At 44.8% G+C, this 12,921-nt stretch overlaps 1 protein-coding gene across 31 annotated transcripts in view; it reads right to left on the bottom strand.

Annotated features, from left to right (window-relative positions):
• Positions 1-12,921, bottom strand: part of PROM1 (prominin 1) — a 148,326-nt gene that overhangs the window by 43,375 nt on the left and 92,030 nt on the right. For 29 of the 31 annotated variants that reach the window (XM_086404720.1, XM_086404726.1, XM_086404709.1 and 26 more), the window contains 3 exons: positions 8,648-8,768; positions 7,726-7,789; positions 6,782-6,871 (listed from right to left, as the gene is read on the bottom strand). In XM_086404720.1, coding sequence (XP_086260846.1) covers positions 6,782-6,871; positions 7,726-7,789; positions 8,648-8,768 — 275 coding nt within the window. The remainder of the gene's footprint in view (positions 1-6,781; positions 6,872-7,725; positions 7,790-8,647; positions 8,769-12,921) is intronic. The other 2 variants (XM_086404731.1, XM_086404725.1) reach the window with 1 other exon arrangement.

Here is a 12,921-nt window from a genome sequence, read left to right as displayed (position 1 = left end):
GCCCCATCTGCCTCTGCCAGCGACTCCAGCCAGCTCAGTTCCCCCACCTGGGGGCTCCTTCAGACACACAGGGGCGAATATCAACCTAGGAATGGGACTGGGACTCATGCGCGCAGCATTAAGTGGCTGGCATTGGAGCAGCAGCCACAAGAAAAGGTGTCCCCACCCTAGCCTTGCCCAGCCTTGAGGAGGTCAGCCCAGACACTGCCAATCCCAGGTAGTTTTAATTCACAGAAAACCTGATGACACCCAGATAGATCTTAGTGATGGATATTAAAAAAGCTGGAAGTAGACACAGCAAGGATCACAGAGTCGGTCCCTTAGATGCCAAATCTAAAAAGACATGATACAAATGAACTGACTGACAACAGACTCACAGACGTAGAGAAAGGCTTTATGGTTAACAGACTCACAGACGTAGAGAGTGAGTTTATGGCTGCCAAGGTGGAAGGAGCAGCAGGAAATGGCAACCCACTCCAGTATTCTTGCCTAGAGAATCCTGTGGACAGAGGAGCCTGGGGGCTGCTGTCCACGGGGTCACACAGAGTCAGACACGGCTGAAGCGACTTAGCAGCAGCAGCGGCAGGGGGGAAGGGTGGGGGGAAGGGATACTCATGGACATGGACATGGGATGGACATGTGCACACTGCGATATTTAAAATGGATAACCAACAAGGACCTGCTGTGTGGCACAGGGAACTCTGCTCAGTGTGACGTGGCAGCCCGGATGGGAGTGGGGTTTGGAGGAGAATGGATACACGTGTATGCACGGCTGAGTCCCTCTGATGTGCGCCTAAAACTATCACATTGTTAATGGGCTACACCCCAAGAAAAATAAAATGTTTAATTTAAAAATAAATAAATTAATTAAAGGAGAATGTTAAAAAAAAAAGAAAGAGAGAGAGAAAAGATCCCAGATTTAGTTTCAGGCAGTCTAGTTACGGATTTCAACATAGATACTCTCTGTGTAACCCAAAGCAGATACCTGAATATTCTTCAGCAACTTCCTCATCTGAAAAATGGTAAGGCCACCACAAGGTTTATCACAAAATGTAGGGATCAGAATGATCAGATTGAAATCCCTCAAGAGCAGAGTCCGCCTCTTTTATTTTAGAAGCCTCCAGAGCCTAGGACAATTCTTATCCTCGGCGATCCATACAGATTGTTTGCTCTCTGATTTCTCTGGTGCTCAGGAATCAATATGCATGACCAGGCAGGTAGCAAAATATAACTCTTTTCTCCAGTGACTTAAAATCACAGCATAAGAGATGTGAAATTTAGAGGACACTGCTTTTTGTCTTCCGGGCTCACAAAACAGAAGGTGGGGTATCAGGTCACAACAGGGTGTTACTAGGAAAAGTGTGATATGAAGGTCACTCAGTCGTGTCTGACTGTTTGCGAGCCCATGGACTATCCAGTCCATGGAATTCTCCAGGCCAGAATACTGGAGTGGGTAGCTTTTCCTTTCTCCAGGGGATCTTCCCAATCCAGGGGATCGGACCCAGGTCTCCCGCATTGTGGGCGGATTCTTTACCAGCTGAGCCACAAGGGAAGCCCAGGAAAAGTGTGAATGCCCTTAAAAGCTGGTTTCCCCAATTGTCTCTGGCAACCACATAAAACTTGGTTCTAAAACCACACACACATGCACACACACTTTAATGCTTTTATGTTGTGGTCTCACCCCAGTTCTTCTAGCTACCTTCCAGGACTGGATCAAAATTCAAGACAAAGGACTGTCTGAAGCAGACCCCAAGATTTTCTGTTCCAATAAGCTACGATCCCTATTTGTGATGAAGAGGCAGACAATGCAATCCTGGAAGCCTCCCCAGGTCTTAGAGTGCCAGACCTAGGCTGGGGTGCCATCTTGGATGACATGGGCAATGTCATCTCCGAAGTGTGAACCTGCTGAAGCATCACCTAGAAGCAGAGACTCTCCTCGTCAGCCAAGAGATGACCCAACCAACCTCCTAATCTGCAGGTGAGCAGACAAGGTCCTGAGCGGTGGAAGTTTGCTGAAGATGCTATAACAAGGTAGCAGAAGAACTACTATCTTAACAGTAAGTTGAGACAATAATAATAGAGACTTCATCAAAGAGTCACTCTGAGCCTCAGACTCTCGTCTTTCCTACCTACCTCCCAGGTTTCGCAGCAAAGCATGGAGCTGGCACCCGGCTCACATTAGAGGCTCAATAAGTATCTGCCATAGGGGAGCAAGAGCGTGGCTACAACTGGAAACACACAGGAGAGCGAAAAAGAGCGTCCCCAAATATGACTCACATCACACAAGGCACACCTCACGCTTTAATGTTCCGTGGTTTACTCCTATAGCCCTTTCCACTTTGACTTCAGGATGAGTCATTTCAAGGCAAGGAATGAAGGAAAATAACAACAAAGAATGATGGATGATAAAATGAGTTGAAGGCCCAGGAAGATCAGATCAGATCAGATCAGTCGCTCAGTTGTGTCCGACTCTGCGACCCCATGAATTGCAGCACGCCAGGCCTCCCTGTCCATCACCAACTAAACATGAGTCCATTTAGGGACCACATGTAGACGCCCTGGCTTATGGGTGGCTATACTGTCATGCCCCAAGAATGACTTAGAAATAGCTCAAAGGCTTCAAAGCATTTCATAAAATGTCTACTGGGTTATAACTCTGGGAGTCATTCCAAGCCTACCAAGATGACATATATTATGTATCTGAAGTCAGGGGAAAGATATTTTAGATTCTCAATTTTAACTAATTAACATTTTACCAGCTCATAGCATACTTCCTTTATAGGTCCTGGCCTGCAGCTCAAACATGATTTGCAGAAATCCATCTGCAGGTTTCTGCTTTCTCCAAAGGCCACCAGATACTTAAGGCTGCAAAGAATTTTTAGCAAAAAAAAAAAAAAAAAACCACAAAACAAAACCTGGTGAAGCAGTTTCCTAAGTACTGGCAACACCAGAGGTTAACATTTAACCACAAAGGCTGGTTTTAAGAAATATATAAAACTCCAATAATATGGGAAGCACTGAAAAGAAAAATAAGGTCTGTTTTAATTGATTTTGATCCATCTAGAATTGTAAGGCAAATGTTAAACACTGGGCAAACCAGGAGGCTGACTCATTGGAGAAGACCCTGAGGCTGGGAAAGGTTGAGGGTGGGAGGAGAAAGGGGTAACAGAGGATGAGATGGTTAGATAGCACCACCGACTCAAAGGACATGAGATTGAGCAAGTTTTGGGAGTTGGTGATGGACAGTGAAGCCTGGCATGCTGCAGTCCATGGAGTCTCAGAGTCAGACACGCCTAAGCGAATGAAAAACAATGACGAGGCAAAGAAGTAAAGTATGTGTCAACCACGCCGCATCATTCGTACACTTTTGCACAGTGCTTATGTTCACATAACTTTGGAGCTGGAGGAGAGCTTGGCAGACCAACACTCCAGTGAACGGGCTCAAGAGGGATCTGGGGTGCGGAGGCGGCCGGCATCACCTTGTGGTCACACCAGCTCTTTCTTTTCATATGTATTCATTTATGTGGCTGTGCCTGGTCTCAGTTGCAGCACACAGCATTCTTAGTTGCAGTCTGTAGGATCTAGATCCTGACCAAGGACTTGTGAACCCACTGGCGAAGTGCCAACATCTGACGTTATAATGAGCAGACCCAGAGGATCTGCTGGATGCTGGAGGCGGTGGACAGGGAAGGTTTCTACGTGTCTACTGGACACAAGGGAAGAAGTCGCAAGGTGAAGCGGCAAGGAGCCACTGGGCCCCATCTTTCCTCCTAGTTCTGTTCCTGCCAGTTAAGTAATATTTTCTGCTAAGACGCAGGACTGGGCGGGGTAGGGGGTGTTGGTGGCAGCTACAGAGGCAAAGTTCTCTGGGATAAAGTCTGGGCTTCATTTTCCTTCCTGTGGCTGAAAAGCTCAAACAGCAAGTGACCAAGACATTGCAGAAAACTTGTTATTCAACTCTATGACAACCCTGAGCTCCTTGTCTCAAATATAACCTGGTTACCTGGAGAAACTGAGCTGAAATAGGCGGTTTGTAAACTGTGGTCTGTGCATATAATTCAAAGGGCTTTGTGAGCTTGGAAGAAAAAAAACATATCAGACCAAACTCCCATCCTATTTCACTAGCCCCCAGTTACACTTTCAGCCTCTGATTTCTCTTATGAATGTAAACGGTAAATCTCCGTCAGGGCCTTGACTGTCCCTGAAGAAGGCAGAAATATTTTCATTTCATATTTAGTGTTGTCTGGTAATATCAAGTCTACTCATCACTACTTTAAAGGATGGTATTTATGAGACCCCCTGCTACATACTATTAGGTAATGAACTTAATGAACAAACACAGGTTACTCCATTGCAAACCCACTTGTTTAATCTCTGATGCTCCAGCCTGACACTCTGCTTATGGAGGGTGTCGCTTGATTGCTGTTGTTCAGTTGCTCAGTTGTGTCTCTTCGTGACCCCATGGACTGCAGCACGCCAGTCTTCCCTGTCCCTCACTATCTCTCAGAGTTTGCTCAAACTCATGTCCATCAAGTCAGTGATGAGATCTAACCATCTCATCCTCTGCCACCCCTTTCTCCTGCCCTCAGTCTTTCCCAGCATCAAGGTCTTTTCCATTTTATAACTAATGCCATTTAACTTTCAATAAAAGATCATAACACGAGGTTTTGGGGCCACGTCTTGGCCATGATCACAAACAGCTCATTCGTAAGTGTGGTTGCTGGAGGAAAGAGAGGTAACACTCAGTTGTAAGAACATGTACTAATTAACAGGAAAAAGAGGCTACACTCCTTGGACAGTGAGCTCTTTATCTAAACACTCTGTTCTTTTTGTGCATTTTTTTCTCTCACTCATTATGTTTTTGCTCCATGGCAGGCCCTCTTTCAGTTTTTAAAGATTGCCACATTTCCTTGATTCACAGGCTCCTTTCACTTTCTTTTTTACATTTTAACTTTCGTGAAATGAGGATGTATATTTAATCAATATTGCATTTAATGTGATTCTTTTCCCCAAAAAAGATTATTTATTAATTCAACAGTCTATACAGTATCTGCTGCCTTAAAATCAAGGAGTATTATAGTCCGATAAGGAATCACCAATAGCACAGTATATACTGACTAGGAAATCAGAAGCTTTTCGTTCTCCTTCCTCATGTGTTGAAGCCTGGAGAGGAAACTGATGATTGTCTACTATATTAGTTATTTATTGCTGCAGGAGATATTATTTGGAAAGTCAGCAGTTTAAAGCTACAGAGATTTATTATCTCACAGTATGTGAGGGTCAAAACCTGGGACTGGCTTAGCTGACTGGTTGGGCTCAGGATCTCCCAGGTCTTACAGTCAAGCTGGCAGCTGGGGCTGCATTCATCTAAGGACTGACCGGGGCTGGTCCATCAGCTTTCTCAGTCAATGACCTGGTTGGCAGGAGGCCTCAGTTCCTTACCACCTGGGGAAGGAAGGGCTCGTCCTCAAGCCATCTCCTTCCCTCACAATTATGGTTCATGGATAGAACCAAGATTAACCATTAAGTGAAAATTTATTTCCACTAGTTTAAGCAGATTCATTGTGAAATGCTGGACAACTGGTATACCCTAACAATACCCCAGGAAGGACAAAAGCAAGAAACCTTTTTTTGTTGTTGTTTTCTTTTTTCCTCCTCCATCCACCTTCCTTTATTCAGATACCACTGAGCCTCTGCTGTGATTGGTGATGATTTAATCATGGGATAAGACTCATTCTAACTGATCTAAAGATCAGTTCAGTTCAGTCACTCAGTCATGTCTGACTCATTGCGACCCCATGGACTGCAGCATGCCAGGCTTCCCCGTCCATCACCAACTCCCAGAGTTTACTCAAACACATGTCCATCGAGTTGGTGATGCCATCCAACCATCTCATCCTCTGCAACCCCCTTCTCCTCCTGCCCTCAATCTTTCCCAGCATCAGGGTCTTCCAATGAGTCAGTTCTTCACATAAGGTGGCCAAAGTATTGGAGTTTCAGCTTCAGCATCAGACCTTCCAGTGAATATTTAGGACTGATTTCTTTTAGGATGGACTGGTTGTTTCTCCTTGCAGTCCAAGGGACTCTCAAGAGTCTTCTCCAAAACCACAGTTCAAAAGCATCAATTCTTCAGCACTTAGCTTTCTTTAGATATTCTAAAGGTAGTCCTTACTGTTTTAAACTTCAGTCCTTAACAGGGTTAAACACACAGTCTAGGAACCCAGTTGTCTCTGGACGGAGGTAATACAGGGCTTCCCTGGTGGCTCAGATGGTAAAGAATCTGTCTGCAATGCAGGAGGCCTGGGTTCAATCCCTGGGTTGGGAAGATCCCCTCGAGAAGGGAATGGCAATCCACTCCAGTTTGTAACCTGGAGAATTCCATGGACAGAGCAGCCTGATGGGCTACAGTCCATAGGGTCACAAAGAGCTGGACACAACCGAGTGACTAACACACACACAGAGTTAACATATACATATATATGTATGGATACATGTGTATTAGTTGAAGAAGGTTCTGTGGCATTTCAGCAGATGAAGCACACGCCGCACAGGGTCTGGAGGAGAACAACACCTTCAGGGACTCACATCAGAATGAACACTGGGATTCACGACTGCAGTGGAAAGCAAAGTGCTGGCAGAGGAGACTGGAAAGGGTGTGGGGCCAGGTGTGGAAGGAAGGGAAGGAAGGAAGACAGGGAGGGAGGGAGGGTGGGAAGCTGCGATGTCCCAGTGGAGGTGGGACAGGTGGACGCCGTCTGGGTCCCGGGGCTGCGCCGCTTACCTTCTGCCAAGTCCTTGATGTCCTTCAGCACAGGGAGCACTTTGGGTTTGAGACGCTCGTAAATGCTGCCTCCCACCAACAAGTTAATATCTAAATCCCAAGAAGTATAAGGGATGTTGAGGATGGGCTCTCTTCGTCTCTGACCTCTAGGTTGCAGGGCAGGGTCCCATGGCCTGGTTTAGTCTCTCCCAATTTGCACCCCACAGCCCACTTGAGCAGAAACTGTCATGTGGCGATTTCTTGGCACACGTCAGAGTGCCCACACCAGCTGCGCCCCTCAGAAGACTTAGTGCAGACTTGGTGTTTCTTCGCCCCGGGAACCTGTGTGCCTTCTCACCTTGATCCCTGGCTGCCCGCGTCCCGCTCCCATCTCCATCTGGACCAGGGTCACTGAACCCTGGCTCTAGCAACACCTGGAGCCGGATCCTTCTTTGTTGCTGGGCTGCCTTGTAGGACTTTTAGCCACATCCCCGGCCTCTACCAACGAAGAGGTAGAGGCTGATCAGGACATTAAAATTGCCTCCAGGTGTTACCAGATGTCTTGAGGGCAAAAGAGGCCCAGGTTGCTAACAGCTGAGCACTCGGGAAACAGCACCGCCACCCCTCTGTTCCGGAAGCCACAGCTCCTCTGGGTCCCGCTCTGTCTTTAACAGCAGACCTGACAGAGACCCACTTCTCCTCTCACGAGGGGAGTGAAGCAGAAGTGCCGTGGCTGCAGGAAAGCAAGAGCGTTTTCACAATAAACTCAAGGTTTCAGTATCTGAGTCACCAACAACACACTGTCAGTAACACCAGGGAATTACGGTTCGGTTTCTCCCGTGTTCAGGCAGGAATTGGAGAAACGGCACACTTCGTTTCTTAGTCTATGTTTTACGGGAGATGACCACAGTATCTCCTAGCCAAGACAAACAACCAAATCGGAGGCAACGTTCAACGTTACTCACTGTCCAGATCGTCAAATGCTTTCTCCTTAGGCAGGGTAAACTGGTCCAGTATGTAGTCAATTTGCTTAAAAAAAAAAAAAAGTTACATGAAACCTCCGCTTGAGGTCCCAAGCCACAATAAAAAGAGATTTAACATCTGAAAATTAGGCAGGACTCCCAGGTGGCTCAGTGGTAAAGAATCCACCTGCCAAGCCAAGAGACAAGGGTTCAATCCCTGGGATGGGAAGATCCCCTGGAGAAGGAAATAACAACCCACTCCAGTATCCTTGCCTGGGAAATCCCATGGACAGAGAAGTCTGCCAGGCTACAGTCCATGAGGTCACAAAGAGTCGAACACGACTGAGCAATGAGAACACACACACATACAAATATTAGCAAATCAGTGTTTATAAAACAGGTTTCATTACCAGAGCAATTTCAAGCAAACGATGTGGGGTCAATTATATTGCCAAGAAGAAAGGACAGTGACACCAGAGATATTGCTTTTTAAAGAAATCATGAGATCTTCAAAATGGTTAAGCACTTCTATAACAAGTATTATGTTATACCTTAATAAAGACAAAAATAAAGTGAAATGAAATAAGAGCATGCATGCATGCATGCTAAGTCGCTTCAGTCATGTCTGACTCTGTGCGACCCCATGGACAGCAGCCTACCAGGCACCTCTGTCCACAGGATTCTCCAGGCAAGGATACTGGAGTGGGTTGCCATTTCCTTCTCCAGAAATAAGAGCACTAATTCTGAAATGAGACTTTGTACTCTTGAAAAAAAAAATCACTTACTAGGCCTTTATTCCTTTATCTGCAAAATTAAAAGACAACACCTGGACTTCAGCAGGTTCAAATGTGATTCCAACTATACAAGCAACTCCAAAAGGCCTCAGACACAAAGCGTCGGGGGAAACACAGGTTGTGGTCCTTACCCCTGGCACCACATTCAGGAGAGTTCTCAGGTCGTTGAAGTTACTTTCTGACAATTTCCGAGTCTCTTCCACGTTAGTCCGCATGTAATGATTTGCGGCAAAACCATAGATGATCCCGATGCTGCAGGAAAGGGGATGGAGAAGAGGACACATTTACTGCGCCAGCCGTGGCCGGGAGACCAGACACAGAACAGCCCCGCAGCCAGGAGGGAGATGGTATTCCTGAAGAGCCCCGCCCCTCCACAAGCCCCGCCCCTCCACTGCCGCAGCCTTCCTGCCTCCAGCCCATAACCCACCCACCACCACATGTGCACCCCAGAACAGGACTCGGCCCTCTCAGAGAAGGCATATCCAATTCAAGACACATTGTTCTGAATTGGAGTCAGTTCCAGTGAGGTGGGTGAACCTACAGCGTGTTATACAGGGTGGAGTAAATCAAAAAGAGAAAAACAAATATCATATATTAACATATATATGGAATCTAGAAGAACGGTACTGATGAACCTATTTGCAGGGCAGGAATAGAGACTCAGACATACAGAACGGACTTACGGACACAGCGGGGGAAGGAGAGGGTGGGATGAATGGAGAGAGCAGCGTGGAAACATATGCATTACATTATGAACACATAGCTAATGGGAAGTCGCTGTAGATGCAGGGAGCTCAGCCTGGTTCTCTGAGACAATCTAGAGGCAGAATGGGGTGGGAGGGAGGAGGAAAGTTCAAGAGGGAGGGGACACGTGTATCTTATGGCTGATTCATGTTGATTACAGCAGAAACCAACACAATATTGTAAAGCAATTGTCCTCTGATTAAACGTAAATAAATTTTAAAAGATACATCGTTCTGTTAAGTATGAATCTCATAAATAGAACAATGTTGAGAGAACAGAAGTTACGCAGGTTATAAGGCAGAGTGTGGAAAACAGTCACACTTCTGTACAGATGCGAATGTATGTATACAGGTTCCATACAGCACATGTGCACACACACACACACACACACACACACACAGGTACCACATACATACCACTGCTTCCCTCAAGAAGACTATCAGGAAAAATACTAAAATCATAAGATTGGCTTGGGCTTTCCCGTGTTTTTGGCTAATCTAGTTTGTCTTTGTTAACTACTGCATTGTCCAGGTTGAAAAGAAACACGAATTACTTTAGCATTAAAATGTTATATGAGAAGCTGCACATAACAGGGTACATCTTATGTCATTCCATTTTATGCAAAGTACAAAATCAAGCAAAATGATGAAGCTAAAAGTCAGTGGTTATATTTGGGGGAGGGGTTGGTAATGACGTAATCAAGTGTATTGACTGCATGGAAACTCATACAGGTGTGCTTATGACAATGAACACTTCTCTCCATGTAAGATGTACTTCTATAAAGAGTTTCAAAAACACTGCATGAGGGACTTTCCTGGTGGTCTAGTGGTTAAGAGTCCGTCTTGCAGTGTAGGGGACGCAAGTTCGATTCCTGGTCAGGGAACTAAGATCCCACATGCCATACAGCAGCTAAATCCACCCGCCTCAACTACTGAGCCCGACCACCATAACTGGTGGCAAATAATGAATAAGTAAATAAATATTTTTATACACATACAACATACAAGACATCTGGCATGAAAGCTGCTTTACATGAAAATAAAAACCATATTTTTCAAGCCACCCAAAATGTCTACATTTTATTTTATACATTTTTATATATGTCTTAAAATTTATATATATGCCTACGTTTCATACATTTATCATTTTAAGGTCTCTTAATGTTGACTAATAACGAACAATCTCTTGACAAATTAATTTGACCAGCTGGTTTGTTTTTGTGTCAAAGCTTTTAAACATTAAAATATTACATTTAAAACTGCTAATCCCCAAGTTTCCGGGAGAAATGTCAATAACCTCAGATATGCACATGACACCACCCTTATGGCAGAAAGTGAAGAGGAACTAAAAAGCCTCTTGATGAAGGTGAAAGAGGAGAGTGAAAAAGTTGGCTTAAAGCTCAACATTCAGAAAATGAAGATCATGGCACCGGGTCCCATCACTTCATGGGAAATAGATGGGGAAACATTGGAAACAGTGTCAGACTTTATTCTTTTGGGCGCCAAAATCACTGCAGATGGTGATTGCAGCCATGAAATTAATAGACGCTTACTCCTTGGAAGAAAAGTTATGACTAACCTAGATAGCATATTGAAAAGCAGAGACATTACTTTGCCAACAAAGGCCCGTCTAGTCAAGGCTATGGTTTTTCCTGTGGTCATGTATGGATGTGAGAGTTGGACTGTGAAGGCTGAGCGCTGAAGAATTGATGCTTTTGAACTGTGGTATTTGGAGAAGATTCTTGAGAGTCCCTTGGACTGCAAGGAGATCCAACCAGTCCATTCTGAAGGAGATCAGCCCTGGGATTTCTTTGGAAGGAATGATGCTGAAGCTGAAACTCCAGTTCTTTGGCCACCTCATGCGAAGAGTTGACTCATTGGCAAAGACTCTGATGCTGGGAGGGATTGGGGGCAGGAGGAGAAGAGGACGACAGAGGATGAGATGACTGGATGGCATCACCGACTCGATGGACATGAGTTTGAGTGAACTCCGGGAGTTGGTGATGGATAGGGAGGTCTGGCGTGATGCGATTCATGGGGTCGAAAAGAGTCGAACACGACTGTGCGACTGAACTGAACTGAACTGAATCTCTAAGGCGCTGTTGGCTTTAGCCATAGGTGGCAGCAAAAAGTTACATAAACATAATAGCACTGCAGAAGTTATCTGCAGAAGTTAACAAAATTGTTAGTTTGTAATGAACTTAGTTTGTAACCATAGTTTGTAATGAACTTAGTTTGTAACCATAGAATAGAAGGTGTAACTATGTTTCTAAAGTTTTGCAAATAATATGCAAACTTTGGGGGAAAATCTGATTCAGAATATGAACACTTCTGCTTCTTCACCAAAAGCAGCATCTTAAGAATTATATGTTAATATTTTAACAAGTAGGGTGGCCAGCTGCCTTTTTCACACCAAGCCTCAACTGTCCCCAGGACACCTCTCAGTCCTGCATAAATGAGTAATTGTTTGTCCCATTTCGGTCATGAATCATTCCTAAAAGTAAGGCTGATCCCGTTACCAAAGAAGGGGGGTGGTAAATTAGTAGGTTGGGATTAACATATACACACTACTATATATTAAATAAATCACCAACAGGGACTTAAGAACCTGCTATATAACAGGGAATTATGCTTCAGTTCAGTTCAGTTCAGTCACTCAGTCGTGTCCAACTCTTTGTGACCCCATGAACTGCAGCACGCCAGGCCTCCCTGTCCATCACCAACTCCCGGAGCTTAGTATGTTGTAATAACCTATATGGGAAAAGAATGTAAAATACACACACACACATATATATAGGAGAAGGGAATGGCTACCCACTCCAGTAATCCTGCCTGGAGAATTCTATGGACAGGGGAGTCTGGCGGGCTACAGTCTATGGGGTTGCAAAGAGTCAGACATGATGGAGTGACTTTCATATATATATACACACACATGTTCACACACACATACACATCATATGTGTATATATACTTATATCTATATATAAGTATATGTATGTATATATACATACATATATGTGTGTGTGTGTATAATTGAGTCAGTCTGCTGTATGTACACCTGAAGTGAACACGATACTGTAAATCAACTACACTTCAATTAAAAAATTAAAATTTTCAAAACAACAAATACTTTCACATAGCAATATTACACAGATGCATTGGTCTTTCCAAACTAACCCCCAACAGTCTGTAAGAGAATGCTGAAACGATTTCTCATGGTTGACAAGGTGCAGCAGACTGCGTAGGAGCAGGAACATGAGACTCGGGGTCTGGTCCCACAACTGCCAACATCACACACTGTGAGCCTGAGAAAGGCCTTTCCTTGTGTGAGCATCAGGTGGTATCACAAAACCATAAAAGCCATTAGACCAGTGCTTCTGAGACAAAGGAGAGTAGTACTGCGTGTCCATGAGGGCTCCAGGATTTTACATTTGCATTCATGCTGACGATAATCTTTCAAAATGAAATTAACAATAGTCTCTGGCACTTGGAGGACCACCTTCAAATCCATTTTCATCTGTCTTAAGTTTGCATTAGTATTCATGATGCTGAAATTACAGCAGAGCAATAATGCTCAGTCGCTCAGGCATGTCCGACTCTTTGCAACCCCATGGACTGGGGCCCACCAGGCTCCTCTGTCTATGGGAATTTTCCAGGCAATT

The sequence above is a fragment of the Bos grunniens genome, chromosome 6 (assembly GCF_055505025.1).
Source record: "Bos grunniens cultivar Pamir isolate PY7600 chromosome 6, Bosgru_T2T1.0, whole genome shotgun sequence".
Taxonomy (NCBI): Eukaryota; Metazoa; Chordata; class Mammalia; order Artiodactyla; family Bovidae; genus Bos; species Bos grunniens.
The sequence above is the reverse complement of the archived record's forward strand: the minus strand, read 5'-3'. Positions and strand labels throughout refer to the sequence as shown.